This window comes from Centroberyx gerrardi, chromosome 12 (assembly GCF_048128805.1).
Source record: "Centroberyx gerrardi isolate f3 chromosome 12, fCenGer3.hap1.cur.20231027, whole genome shotgun sequence".
Classification (NCBI taxonomy): Eukaryota; Metazoa; Chordata; class Actinopteri; order Beryciformes; family Berycidae; genus Centroberyx; species Centroberyx gerrardi.
In genome coordinates, this window is record NC_136008.1 from 26858116 (window position 1) to 26873878 (window position 15763).

The 15763-nt window shown below is 42.3% G+C and overlaps 1 protein-coding gene across 1 annotated transcript in view; it reads right to left on the reverse strand.

Moving 5' to 3' along the window:
- The window catches only part of LOC139916426 (uncharacterized), a 171555-nt gene that overhangs the window by 46173 nt on the left and 109619 nt on the right, over positions 1-15763 (reverse strand). The window contains exon 25 of the mRNA XM_078287285.1: positions 5295-5535. Within this exon, the coding sequence (XP_078143411.1) occupies positions 5295-5535 (241 nt within the window). The remainder of the gene's footprint in view (positions 1-5294; positions 5536-15763) is intronic.

Sequence of the window (15763 nt, forward strand, 5' to 3'; positions counted from 1 at the left end):
GTCATATGGGAATCATGCAGACATTTACGTGCAGTTGTATTGGAATTAACATCAAAAGGTTGAAAAGTACAAACCCTAGTCTTAGCACAGCAACAGAGGAATTACTCATTCAAATTGTAATATCTTACCTAGGATTGCCGTTTCCATTATTTTTCAGAGAGTTTCCGATGCGGATCTCAGCTCCATTGAGTCTTGTATGACAACAGTCTTTTCTGTTGGTGATGGTGACATAGGTGACTTTATAAGTATTCTGGAGGTCCAGTCTCCACCATGGTTTTAATTCATGCTTTGTGTGGGTGCAGGAGCCCTGTCGCCAGATGCTAGCTCGATTCCCATCAATGGCTCTTTTAGGTACTCCGCTGCCATATACTGAAGACTGAGCTACATTTCCACCATGTGCCAAATTTACACCTTGATAAAAGTATGAAAATCAATAACAAAGAGGGGGGGGGGGGGGGAGACAACCAATGAGTCTTCAACAAATGATTGGTCATGGCTTTTCAGGAGCATAAAGAACAAATGTTAGAGAAATATACAGTATCATCTGCGTATCTGAAGATTTTATGTACATAAAATACAGACTGGTTGTATTATGACATTTGTGATGAACACATTTTCAGAATTGTAATTATTATCTTAGTGAATTGTTACAGCATTATTCAGTGAGGACAGTAGTACCTACCTTTTGGAACAGCATCCCCAATGGAGTGCCCATAAACCTCCACCTCACACAGTGTCAGGTACTCTTTCCTGCCTGGAATCACAATGCTGACATAACGACCCTCCATTCCATTGCACTGGAAGGTGTGAGAATTGCCAGCTGGGATAGAGGAGATCACAGCACATCTGAAAGAAAGGAGAGGAGACATATATTTCCTGAAAGCTGCAATAAACGGAATTTTCAGACCACTAGAGGGCCACAGAAACCGCAACACATTTGTAAATAACACACAGCAAAGCCACTGCACTACAGAGGCCCACGAAGGACAAATGGAAGGATAAATGATAATAGCTAAACTATAGGAACCTCCTGAGGAGTGTCACCGGTTACCAGTCTCACTTTGCCAGAACCTTCTCCCGCTGAAGGTTACATGTTCCACAATGACAAGTGAAGAGGGAGGTAACAACTTTAGCAGTTTAACAATTTGACGAGCTCGCTTCATCGATTCCGCCATAACGAGACTTTTGTCGGGAATGGGGGGGGGGGCGGGGTGAGGGCCGCTTTTATACAGCGAGGGAGGTGCCAAGCTAGTTTTAAAAAAACAAAAAGCTACTGAATGGCCCGGTAGGAGTGGAATTTGACAACAAGCGGTCATTAGGTCTGATATGGCATATTACAGGTTTAATACACGCATCACCATACAAACGCACAACAGTTCCTGTCGAGAGTCCTCGTGAGTGATTCATCTATACAACAAAGTCAAGGGAATCATGCAGGAATTAAGTGCACTAATGGCTCAGAAATAAAAAAACAAACCCGTGTTAAAAAACTCCAACCCTTACCTGCCAACCACATTGCTCTTGGATTGCATCCCTTACCCGGATGGACATCGTAAATACACTTATTCCACCTTTGACACTAACCTCAGGGGTACATGTCTAGCACTAATTGTTAACCCTCTGTTAGCTAATACACATGTTCCTTTACAAACACTTTAGATTCCTAGGATTTGTCCTTGTGATATACTGATAATTCCATCTGAGGTACCACAAATGCATTGTCATATGGGAATCATGCAGACATTTATGTGCAGTTGTATTGGAATTAACATCAAAAGGTTGAAAAGTACAAACCCTAGTCTTAGCACAGCAACAGAGGAATTACTCATTCAAATTGTAATATCCTACCTAGGATTGCAGTTTCCATTATTTTTCAGAGAGTTTCCGATGCGGATCTCAGCTCCATTGAGTCTTGTATGACAACAGTCTTTTCTGTTGGTGATGGTGACATAGGTGACTTTATAAGTATTCTGGAGGTCCAGTCTCCACCATGGTTTTAATTCATGCTTTGTGTGGGTGCAGGAGCCCTGTCGCCAGATGCTAGCTCGATTCCCATCAATGGCTCTTTTAGGTACTCCGCTGCCATATACTGAAGACTGAGCTACATTTCCACCATGTGCCAAATTTACACCTTGATAAAAGTATGAAAATCAATAACAAAGAGGGGGGGGGGGGGAGACAACCAATGAGTCTTCAACAAATGATTGGTCATGGCTTTTCAGGAGCATAAAGAACAAATGTTAGAGAAATATACAGTATCATCTGCGTATCTGAAGATTTTATGTACATAAAATACAGACTGGTTGTATTATGACATTTGTGATGAACACATTTTCAGAATTGTAATTATTATCTTAGTGAATTGTTACAGCATTATTCAGTGAGGACAGTAGTACCTACCTTTTGGAACAGCATCCCCAATGGAGTGCCCATAAACCTCCACCTCACACAGTGTCAGGTACTCTTTCCTGCCTGGAATCACAATGCTGACATAACGACCCTCCATTCCATTGCACTGGAAGGTGTGAGAATTGCCAGCTGGGATAGAGGAGATCACAGCACATCTGAAAGAAAGGAGAGGAGACATATATTTCCTGAAAGCTGCAATAAACGGAATTTTCAGACCACTAGAGGGCCACAGAAACCGCAACACATTTGTAAATAACACACAGCAAAGCCACTGCACTACAGAGGCCCACGAAGGACAAATGGAAGGATAAATGATAATAGCTAAACTATAGGAACCTCCTGAGGAGTGTCACCAGTTACCAGTCTCACTTTGCCAGAACCTTCTCCCGCTGAAGGTTACATGTTCCACAATGACAAGTGAAGAGGGAGGTAACAACTTTACCAGTTTAACAATTTGACGAGCTCGCTTCATCGATTCCGCCATAACGAGACTTTTGTCGGGAATGGGGGGGGGGGGGGCGGGGTGAGGGCCGCTTTTATACAGCGAGGGAGGTGCCAAGCTAGTTTTAAAAAAACAAAAAGCTACTGAATGGCCCGGTAGGAGTGGAATTTGACAACAAGCGGTCATTAGGTCTGATATGGCATATTACAGGTTTAATACACGCATCACCATACAAACGCACAACAGTTCCTGTCGAGAGTCCTCGTGAGTGATTCATCTATACAACAAAGTCAAGGGAATCATGCAGGAATTAAGTGCACTAATGGCTCAGAAATAAAAAAACAAACCCGTGTTAAAAAACTCCAACCCTTACCTGCCAACCACATTGCTCTTGGATTGCATCCCTTACCCGGATGGACATCGTAAATACACTTATTCCACCTGTGACACTAACCTCAGGGGTACATGTCTAGCACTAATTGTTAACCCTCTGTTAGCTAATACACATGTTCCTTTACAAACACTTTAGATTCCTAGGATTTGTCCTTGTGATATACTGATAATTCCAACTGAGGTACCACAAATGCACTGTCATATGGGAATCATGCAGACATTTACGTGCAGTTGTATTGGAATTAACATCAAAAGGTTGAAAAGTACAAACCCTAGTCTTAGCACAGCAACAGAGGAATTACTCATTCAAATTGTAATATCTTACCTAGGATTGCCGTTTCCATTATTTTTCAGAGAGTTTCCGATGCGGATCTCAGCTCCATTGAGTCTTGTATGACAACAGTCTTTTCTGTTGGTGATGGTGACATAGGTGACTTTATAAGTATTCTGGAGGTCCAGTCTCCACCATGGTTTTAATTCATGCTTTGTGTGGGTGCAGGAGCCCTGTCGCCAGATGCTAGCTCGATTCCCATCAATGGCTCTTTTAGGTACTCCGCTGCCATATACTGAAGACTGAGCTACATTTCCACCATGTGCCAAATTTACACCTTGATAAAAGTATGAAAATCAATAACAAAGAGGGGGGGGGGGGGGAGACAACCAATGAGTCTTCAACAAATGATTGGTCATGGCTTTTCAGGAGCATAAAGAACAAATGTTAGAGAAATATACAGTATCATCTGCGTATCTGAAGATTTTATGTACATAAAATACAGACTGGTTGTATTATGACATTTGTGATGAACACATTTTCAGAATTGTAATTATTATCTTAGTGAATTGTTACAGCATTATTCAGTGAGGACAGTAGTACCTACCTTTTGGAACAGCATCCCCAATGGAGTGCCCATAAACCTCCACCTCACACAGTGTCAGGTACTCTTTCCTGCCTGGAATCACAATGCTGACATAACGACCCTCCATTCCATTGCACTGGAAGGTGTGAGAATTGCCAGCTGGGATAGAGGAGATCACAGCACATCTGAAAGAAAGGAGAGGAGACATATATTTCCTGAAAGCTGCAATAAACGGAATTTTCAGACCACTAGAGGGCCACAGAAACCGCAACACATTTGTAAATAACACACAGCAAAGCCACTGCACTACAGAGGCCCACGAAGGACAAATGGAAGGATAAATGATAATAGCTAAACTATAGGAACCTCCTGAGGAGTGTCACCGGTTACCAGTCTCACTTTGCCAGAACCTTCTCCCGCTGAAGGTTACATGTTCCACAATGACAAGTGAAGAGGGAGGTAACAACTTTAGCAGTTTAACAATTTGACGAGCTCGCTTCATCGATTCCGCCATAACGAGACTTTTGTCGGGAATGGGGGGGGGGGGGGGGGCGGGGTGAGGGCCGCTTTTATACAGCGAGGGAGGTGCCAAGCTAGTTTTAAAAAAACAAAAAGCTACTGAATGGCCCGGTAGGAGTGGAATTTGACAACAAGCGGTCATTAGGTCTGATATGGCATATTACAGGTTTAATACACGCATCACCATACAAACGCACAACAGTTCCTGTCGAGAGTCCTCGTGAGTGATTCATCTATACAACAAAGTCAAGGGAATCATGCAGGAATTAAGTGCACTAATGGCTCAGAAATAAAAAAACAAACCCGTGTTAAAAAACTCCAACCCTTACCTGCCAACCACATTGCTCTTGGATTGCATCCCTTACCCGGATGGACATCGTAAATACACTTATTCCACCTGTGACACTAACCTCAGGGGTACATGTCTAGCACTAATTGTTAACCCTCTGTTAGCTAATACACATGTTCCTTTACAAACACTTTAGATTCCTAGGATTTGTCCTTGTGATATACTGATAATTCCAACTGAGGTACCACAAATGCATTGTCATATGGGAATCATGCAGACATTTATGTGCAGTTGTATTGGAATTAACATCAAAAGGTTGAAAAGTACAAACCCTAGTCTTAGCACAGCAACAGAGGAATTACTCATTCAAATTGTAATATCCTACCTAGGATTGCAGTTTCCATTATTTTTCAGAGAGTTTCCGATGCGGATCTCAGCTCCATTGAGTCTTGTATGACAACAGTCTTTTCTGTTGGTGATGGTGACATAGGTGACTTTATAAGTATTCTGGAGGTCCAGTCTCCACCATGGTTTTAATTCATGCTTTGTGTGGGTGCAGGAGCCCTGTCGCCAGATGCTAGCTCGATTCCCATCAATGGCTCTTTTAGGTACTCCGCTGCCATATACTGAAGACTGAGCTACATTTCCACCATGTGCCAAATTTACACCTTGATAAAAGCATGAAAATCAATAACAAAGAGGGGGGGGGGGGGGAGACAACCAATGAGTCTTCAACAAATGATTGGTCATGGCTTTTCAGGAGCATAAAGAACAAATGTTAGAGAAATATACAGTATCATCTGCGTATCTGAAGATTTTATGTACATAAAATACAGACTGGTTGTATTATGACATTTGTGATGAACACATTTTCAGAATTGTAATTATTATCTTAGTGAATTGTTACAGCATTATTCAGTGAGGACAGTAGTACCTACCTTTTGGAACAGCATCCCCAATGGAGTGCCCATAAACCTCCACCTCACACAGTGTCAGGTACTCTTTCCTGCCTGGAATCACAATGCTGACATAACGACCCTCCATTCCATTGCACTGGAAGGTGTGAGAATTGCCAGCTGGGATAGAGGAGATCACAGCACATCTGAAAGAAAGGAGAGGAGACATATATTTCCTGAAAGCTGCAATAAACGGAATTTTCAGACCACTAGAGGGCCACAGAAACCGCAACACATTTGTAAATAACACACAGCAAAGCCACTGCACTACAGAGGCCCACGAAGGACAAATGGAAGGATAAATGATAATAGCTAAACTATAGGAACCTCCTGAGGAGTGTCACCGGTTACCAGTCTCACTTTGCCAGAACCTTCTCCCGCTGAAGGTTACATGTTGCACAAAAAGCTACTGAATGGCCCGGTAGGAGTGGAATTTGACAACAAGCGGTCATTAAGTCTGATATCGCCTATTACAGGTTTAATACACGCATCACCATACAAACGCACAACAGTTCCTGTCGAGAGTCCTCGTGAGTGATTCATCTATACAACAAAGTCAAGGGAATCATGCAGGAATTAAGTGCACTAATGGCTCAGAAATAAAAAAACAAACCCGTGTTAAAAAACTCCAACCCTTACCTGCCAACCACATTGCTCTTGGATTGCATCCCTTACCCGGATGGACATCGTAAATACACTTATTCCACCTGTGACACTAACCTCAGGGGTACATGTCTAGCACTAATTGTTAACCCTCTGTTAGCTAATACACATGTTCCTTTACAAACACTTTAGATTCCTAGGATTTGTCCTTGTGATATACTGATAATTCCAACTGAGGTACCACAAATGCACTGTCATATGGGAATCATGCAGACATTTATGTGCAGTTGTATTGGAATTAACATCAAAAGGTTGAAAAGTACAAACCCTAGTCTTAGCACAGCAACAGAGGAATTACTCATTCAAATTGTAATATCTTACCTAGGATTGCCGTTTCCATTATTTTTCAGAGAGTTTCCGATGCGGATCTCAGCTCCATTGAGTCTTGTATGACAACAGTCTTTTCTGTTGGTGATGGTGACATAGGTGACTTTATAAGTATTCTGGAGGTCCAGTCTCCACCATGGTTTTAATTCATGCTTTGTGTGGGTGCAGGAGCCCTGTCGCCAGATGCTAGCTCGATTCCCATCAATGGCTCTTTTAGGTACTCCGCTGCCATATACTGAAGACTGAGCTACATTTCCACCATGTGCCAAATTTACACCTTGATAAAAGTATGAAAATCAATAACAAAGAGGGGGGGGGGGGGGGAGACAACCAATGAGTCTTCAACAAATGATTGGTCATGGCTTTTCAGGAGCATAAAGAACAAATGTTAGAGAAATATACAGTATCATCTGCGTATCTGAGGATTTTATGTACATAAAATACAGACTGGTTGTATTATGACATTTGTGATGAACACATTTTCAGAATTGTAATTATTATCTTAGTGAATTGTTACAGCATTATTCAGTGAGGACAGTAGTACCTACCTTTTGGAACAGCATCCCCAATGGAGTGCCCATAAACCTCCACCTCACACAGTGTCAGGTACTCTTTCCTGCCTGGAATCACAATGCTGACATAACGACCCTCCATTCCATTGCACTGGAAGGTGTGAGAATTGCCAGCTGGGATAGAGGAGATCACAGCACATCTGAAAGAAAGGAGAGGAGACATATATTTCCTGAAAGCTGCAATAAACGGAATTTTCAGACCACTAGAGGGCCACAGAAACCGCAACACATTTGTAAATAACACACAGCAAAGCCACTGCACTACAGAGGCCCACGAAGGACAAATGGAAGGATAAATGATAATAGCTAAACTATAGGAACCTCCTGAGGAGTGTCACCGGTTACCAGTCTCACTTTGCCAGAACCTTCTCCCGCTGAAGGTTACATGTTGCACAAAAAGCTACTGAATGGCCCGGTAGGAGTGGAATTTGACAACAAGCGGTCATTAAGTCTGATATCGCCTATTACAGGTTTAATACACGCATCACCATACAAACGCACAACAGTTCCTGTCGAGAGTCCTCGTGAGTGATTCATCTATACAACAAAGTCAAGGGAATCATGCAGGAATTAAGTGCACTAATGGCTCAGAAATAAAAAAACAAACCCGTGTTAAAAAACTCCAACCCTTACCTGCCAACCACATTGCTCTTGGATTGCATCCCTTACCCGGATGGACATCGTAAATACACTTATTCCACCTGTGACACTAACCTCAGGGGTACATGTCTAGCACTAATTGTTAACCCTCTGTTAGCTAATACACATGTTCCTTTACAAACACTTTAGATTCCTAGGATTTGTCCTTGTGATATACTGATAATTCCAACTGAGGTACCACAAATGCACTGTCATATGGGAATCATGCAGACATTTATGTGCAGTTGTATTGGAATTAACATCAAAAGGTTGAAAAGTACAAACCCTAGTCTTAGCACAGCAACAGAGGAATTACTCATTCAAATTGTAATATCTTACCTAGGATTGCCGTTTCCATTATTTTTCAGAGAGTTTCCGATGCGGATCTCAGCTCCATTGAGTCTTGTATGACAACAGTCTTTTCTGTTGGTGATGGTGACATAGGTGACTTTATAAGTATTCTGGAGGTCCAGTCTCCACCATGGTTTTAATTCATGCTTTGTGTGGGTGCAGGAGCCCTGTCGCCAGATGCTAGCTCGATTCCCATCAATGGCTCTTTTAGGTACTCCGCTGCCATATACTGAAGACTGAGCTACATTTCCACCATGTGCCAAATTTACACCTTGATAAAAGTATGAAAATCAATAACAAAGAGGGGGGGGGGGGGGGGGGAGACAACCAATGAGTCTTCAACAAATGATTGGTCATGGCTTTTCAGGAGCATAAAGAACAAATGTTAGAGAAATATACAGTATCATCTGCGTATCTGAGGATTTTATGTACATAAAATACAGACTGGTTGTATTATGACATTTGTGATGAACACATTTTCAGAATTGTAATTATTATCTTAGTGAATTGTTACAGCATTATTCAGTGAGGACAGTAGTACCTACCTTTTGGAACAGCATCCCCAATGGAGTGCCCATAAACCTCCACCTCACACAGTGTCAGGTACTCTTTCCTGCCTGGAATCACAATGCTGACATAACGACCCTCCATTCCATTGCACTGGAAGGTGTGAGAATTGCCAGCTGGGATAGAGGAGATCACAGCACATCTGAAAGAAAGGAGAGGAGACATATATTTCCTGAAAGCTGCAATAAACGGAATTTTCAGACCACTAGAGGGCCACAGAAACCGCAACACATTTGTAAATAACACACAGCAAAGCCACTGCACTACAGAGGCCCACGAAGGACAAATGGAAGGATAAATGATAATAGCTAAACTATAGGAACCTCCTGAGGAGTGTCACCGGTTACCAGTCTCACTTTGCCAGAACCTTCTCCCGCTGAAGGTTACATGTTCCACAATGACAAGTGAAGAGGGAGGTAACAACTTTACCAGTTTAACAATTTGACGAGCTCGCTTCATCGATTCCGCCATAACGAGACTTTTGTCGGGAATGGGGGGGGGGGGGGGGGGCGGGGGGGGGGGCGCTTTTATACAGCGAGGGAGGTGCCAAGCTAGTTTTAAAAAAACAAAAAGCTACTGAATGGCCCGGTAGGAGTGGAATTTGACAACAAGCGGTCATTAGGTCTGATATGGCATATTACAGGTTTAATACACGCATCACCATACAAACGCACAACAGTTCCTGTCGAGAGTCCTCGTGAGTGATTCATCTATACAACAAAGTCAAGGGAATCATGCAGGAATTAAGTGCACTAATGGCTCAGAAATAAAAAAACAAACCCGTGTTAAAAAACTCCAACCCTTACCTGCCAACCACATTGCTCTTGGATTGCATCCCTTACCCGGATGGACATCGTAAATACACTTATTCCACCTGTGACACTAACCTCAGGGGTACATGTCTAGCACTAATTGTTAACCCTCTGTTAGCTAATACACATGTTCCTTTACAAACACTTTAGATTCCTAGGATTTGTCCTTGTGATATACTGATAATTCCAACTGAGGTACCACAAATGCACTGTCATATGGGAATCATGCAGACATTTATGTGCAGTTGTATTGGAATTAACATCAAAAGGTTGAAAAGTACAAACCCTAGTCTTAGCACAGCAACAGAGGAATTACTCATTCAAATTGTAATATCTTACCTAGGATTGCCGTTTCCATTATTTTTCAGAGAGTTTCCGATGCGGATCTCAGCTCCATTGAGTCTTGTATGACAACAGTCTTTTCTGTTGGTGATGGTGACATAGTTGACTTTATAAGTATTCTGGAGGTCCAGTCTCCACCATGGTTTTAATTCATGCTTTGTGTGGGTGCAGATGCTAGGTCGATTCCCATCAATGGCTCTTTTAGGTACTCCGCTGCCATATACTGAAGACTGAGCTACATTTCCACCATGTGCCAAATTTACACCTTGATAAAAGTATGAAAATCAATAACAAAGAGGGGGGGGGGGAGACAACCAATGAGTCTTCAACAAATGATTGGTCATGGCTTTTCAGGAGCATAAAGAACAAATGTTAGAGAAATATACAGTATCATCTGCGTATCTGAAGATTTTATGTACATAAAATACAGACTGGTTGTATTATGACATTTGTGATGAACACATTTTCAGAATTGTAATTATTATCTTAGTGAATTGTTACAGCATTATTCAGTGAGGACAGTAGTACCTACCTTTTGGAACAGCATCCCCAATGGAGTGCCCATAAACCTCCACCTCACACAGTGTCAGGTACTCTTTCCTGCCTGGAATCACAATGCTGACATAACGACCCTCCATTCCATTGCACTGGAAGGTGTGAGAATTGCCAGCTGGGATAGAGGAGATCACAGCACATCTGAAAGAAAGGAGAGGAGACATATATTTCCTGAAAGCTGCAATAAACGGAATTTTCAGACCACTAGAGGGCCACAGAAACCGCAACACATTTGTAAATAACACACAGCAAAGCCACTGCACTACAGAGGCCCACGAAGGACAAATGGAAGGATAAATGATAATAGCTAAACTATAGGAACCTCCTGAGGAGTGTCACCGGTTACCAGTCTCACTTTGCCAGAACCTTCTCCCGCTGAAGGTTACATGTTCCACAATGACAAGTGAAGAGGGAGGTAACAACTTTAGCAGTTTAACAATTTGACGAGCTCGCTTCATCGATTCCGCCATAACGAGACTTTTGTCGGGAATGGGGGGGGGGGGGGGGGGGCGGGGTGAGGGCCGCTTTTATACAGCGAGGGAGGTGCCAAGCTAGTTTTAAAAAAACAAAAAGCTACTGAATGGCCCGGTAGGAGTGGAATTTGACAACAAGCGGTCATTAGGTCTGATATGGCATATTACAGGTTTAATACACGCATCACCATACAAACGCACAACAGTTCCTGTCGAGAGTCCTCGTGAGTGATTCATCTATACAACAAAGTCAAGGGAATCATGCAGGAATTAAGTGCACTAATGGCTCAGAAATAAAAAAACAAACCCGTGTTAAAAAACTCCAACCCTTACCTGCCAACCACATTGCTCTTGGATTGCATCCCTTACCCGGATGGACATCGTAAATACACTTATTCCACCTGTGACACTAACCTCAGGGGTACATGTCTAGCACTAATTGTTAACCCTCTGTTAGCTAATACACATGTTCCTTTACAAACACTTTAGATTCCTAGGATTTGTCCTTGTGATATACTGATAATTCCAACTGAGGTACCACAAATGCACTGTCATATGGGAATCATGCAGACATTTATGTGCAGTTGTATTGGAATTAACATCAAAAGGTTGAAAAGTACAAACCCTAGTCTTAGCACAGCAACAGAGGAATTACTCATTCAAATTGTAATATCTTACCTAGGATTGCCGTTTCCATTATTTTTCAGAGAGTTTCCGATGCGGATCTCAGCTCCATTGAGTCTTGTATGACAACAGTCTTTTCTGTTGGTGATGGTGACATAGGTGACTTTATAAGTATTCTGGAGGTCCAGTCTCCACCATGGTTTTAATTCATGCTTTGTGTGGGTGCAGGAGCCCTGTCGCCAGATGCTAGCTCGATTCCCATCAATGGCTCTTTTAGGTACTCCGCTGCCATATACTGAAGACTGAGCTACATTTCCACCATGTGCCAAATTTACACCTTGATAAAAGTATGAAAATCAATAACAAAGAGGGGGGGGGGGGAGACAACCAATGAGTCTTCAACAAATGATTGGTCATGGCTTTTCAGTAGCATAAAGAACAAATGTTAGAGAAATATACAGTATCATCTTCGTATCTGAAGATTTTATGTACATAAAATACAGACTGGTTGTATTATGACATTTGTGATGAACACATTTTCAGAATTGTAATTATTATCTTAGTGAATTGTTACAGCATTATTCAGTGAGGACAGTAGTACCTACCTTTTGGAACAGCATCCCCAATGGAGTGCCCATAAACCTCCACCTCACACAGTGTCAGGTACTCTTTCCTGCCTGGAATCACAATGCTGACATAACGACCCTCCATTCCACTGCACTGGAAGGTGTGAGAATTGCCAGCTGGGATAGAGGAGATCACAGCACATCTGAAAGAAAGGAGAGGAGACATATATTTCCTGAAAGCTGCAGTAAACGGAATTTTCAGACCACTAGAGGGCCACAGAAACCGCAACACATTTGTAAATAACACACAGCAAAGCCACTGCACTACAGAGGCCCACGAAGGACAAATGGAAGGATAAATGATAATAGCTAAACTATAGGAACCTCCTGAGGAGTGTCACCGGTTACCAGTCTCACTTTGCCAGAACCTTCTCCCGCTGAAGGTTACATGTTCCACAATGACAAGTGAAGAGGGAGGTAACAACTTTACCAGTTTAACAATTTGACGAGCTCGCTTCATCGATTCCGCCATAACGAGACTTTTGTCGGGAATGGGGGGGGGGGGGGGGGGCGGGGTGAGGGCCGCTTTTATACAGCGAGGGAGGTGCCAAGCTAGTTTTAAAAAAACAAAAAGCTACTGAATGGCCCGGTAGGAGTGGAATTTGACAACAAGCGGTCATTAGGTCTGATATGGCATATTACAGGTTTAATACACGCATCACCATACAAACGCACAACAGTTCCTGTCGAGAGTCCTCGTGAGTGATTCATCTATACAACAAAGTCAAGGGAATCATGCAGGAATTAAGTGCACTAATGGCTCAGAAATAAAAAAACAAACCCGTGTTAAAAAACTCCAACCCTTACCTGCCAACCACATTGCTCTTGGATTGCATCCCTTACCCGGATGGACATCGTAAATACACTTATTCCACCTGTGACACTAACCTCAGGGGTACATGTCTAGCACTAATTGTTAACCCTCTGTTAGCTAATACACATGTTCCTTTACAAACACTTTAGATTCCTAGGATTTGTCCTTGTGATATACTGATAATTCCAACTGAGGTACCACAAATGCACTGTCATATGGGAATCATGCAGACATTTATGTGCAGTTGTATTGGAATTAACATCAAAAGGTTGAAAAGTACAAACCCTAGTCTTAGCACAGCAACAGAGGAATTACTCATTCAAATTGTAATATCTTACCTAGGATTGCCGTTTCCATTATTTTTCAGAGAGTTTCCGATGCGGATCTCAGCTCCATTGAGTCTTGTATGACAACAGTCTTTTCTGTTGGTGATGGTGACATAGGTGACTTTATAAGTATTCTGGAGGTCCAGTCTCCACCATGGTTTTAATTCATGCTTTGTGTGGGTGCAGGAGCCCTGTCGCCAGATGCTAGCTCGATTCCCATCAATGGCTCTTTTAGGTACTCCGCTGCCATATACTGAAGACTGAGCTACATTTCCACCATGTGCCAAATTTACACCTTGATAAAAGTATGAAAATCAATAACAAAGAGGGGGGGGGGGGGGGGAGACAACCAATGAGTCTTCAACAAATGATTGGTCATGGCTTTTCAGGAGCATAAAGAACAAATGTTAGAGAAATATACAGTATCATCTGCGTATCTGAGGATTTTATGTACATAAAATACAGACTGGTTGTATTATGACATTTGTGATGAACACATTTTCAGAATTGTAATTATTATCTTAGTGAATTGTTACAGCATTATTCAGTGAGGACAGTAGTACCTACCTTTTGGAACAGCATCCCCAATGGAGTGCCCATAAACCTCCACCTCACACAGTGTCAGGTACTCTTTCCTGCCTGGAATCACAATGCTGACATAACGACCCTCCATTCCATTGCACTGGAAGGTGTGAGAATTGCCAGCTGGGATAGAGGAGATCACAGCACATCTGAAAGAAAGGAGAGGAGACATATATTTCCTGAAAGCTGCAATAAACGGAATTTTCAGACCACTAGAGGGCCACAGAAACCGCAACACATTTGTAAATAACACACAGCAAAGCCACTGCACTACAGAGGCCCACGAAGGACAAATGGAAGGATAAATGATAATAGCTAAACTATAGGAACCTCCTGAGGAGTGTCACCGGTTACCAGTCTCACTTTGCCAGAACCTTCTCCCGCTGAAGGTTACATGTTCCACAATGACAAGTGAAGAGGGAGGTAACAACTTTACCAGTTTAACAATTTGACGAGCTCGCTTCATCGATTCCGCCATAACGAGACTTTTGTCTGGAATGGGGGGGGGGGCGGGGTGAGGGCCGCTTTTATACAGCGAGGGAGGTGCCAAGCTAGTTTTAAAAAAACAAAAAGCTACTGAATGGCCCGGTAGGAGTGGAATTTGACAACAAGCGGTCATTAGGTCTGATATGGCATATTACAGGTTTAATACACGCATCACCATACAAACGCACAACAGTTCCTGTCGAGAGTCCTCGTGAGTGATTCATCTATACAACAAAGTCAAGGGAATCATGCAGGAATTAAGTGCACTAATGGCTCAGAAATAAAAAAACAAACCCGTGTTAAAAAACTCCAACCCTTACCTGCCAACCACATTGCTCTTGGATTGCATCCCTTACCCGGATGGACATCGTAAATACACTTATTCCACCTGTGACACTAACCTCAGGGGTACATGTCTAGCACTAATTGTTAACCCTCTGTTAGCTAATACACATGTTCCTTTACAAACACTTTAGATTCCTAGGATTTGTCCTTGTGATATACTGATAATTCCAACTGAGGTACCACAAATGCACTGTCATATGGGAATCATGCAGACATTTATGTGCAGTTGTATTGGAATTAACATCAAAAGGTTGAAAAGTACAAACCCTAGTCTTAGCACAGCAACAGAGGAATTACTCATTCAAATTGTAATATCTTACCTAGGATTGCCGTTTCCATTATTTTTCAGAGAGTTTCCGATGCGGATCTCAGCTCCATTGAGTCTTGTATGACAACAGTCTTTTCTGTTGGTGATGGTGACATAGTTGACTTTATAAGTATTCTGGAGGTCCAGTCTCCACCATGGTTTTAATTCATGCTTTGTGTGGGTGCAGATGCTAGGTCGATTCCCATCAATGGCTCTTTTAGGTACTCCGCTGCCATATACTGAAGACTGAGCTACATTTCCACCATGTGCCAAATTTACACCTTGATAAAAGTATGAAAATCAATAACAAAGAGGGGGGGGGAGAGACAACCAATGAGTCTTCAACAAATGATTGGTCATGGCTTTTCAGTAGCATAAAGAACAAATGTTAGAGAAATATACAGTATCATCTTCGTATCTGAAGATTTTATGTACATAAAATACAGACTGGTTGTATTATGACATTTGTGATGAACACATTTTCAGA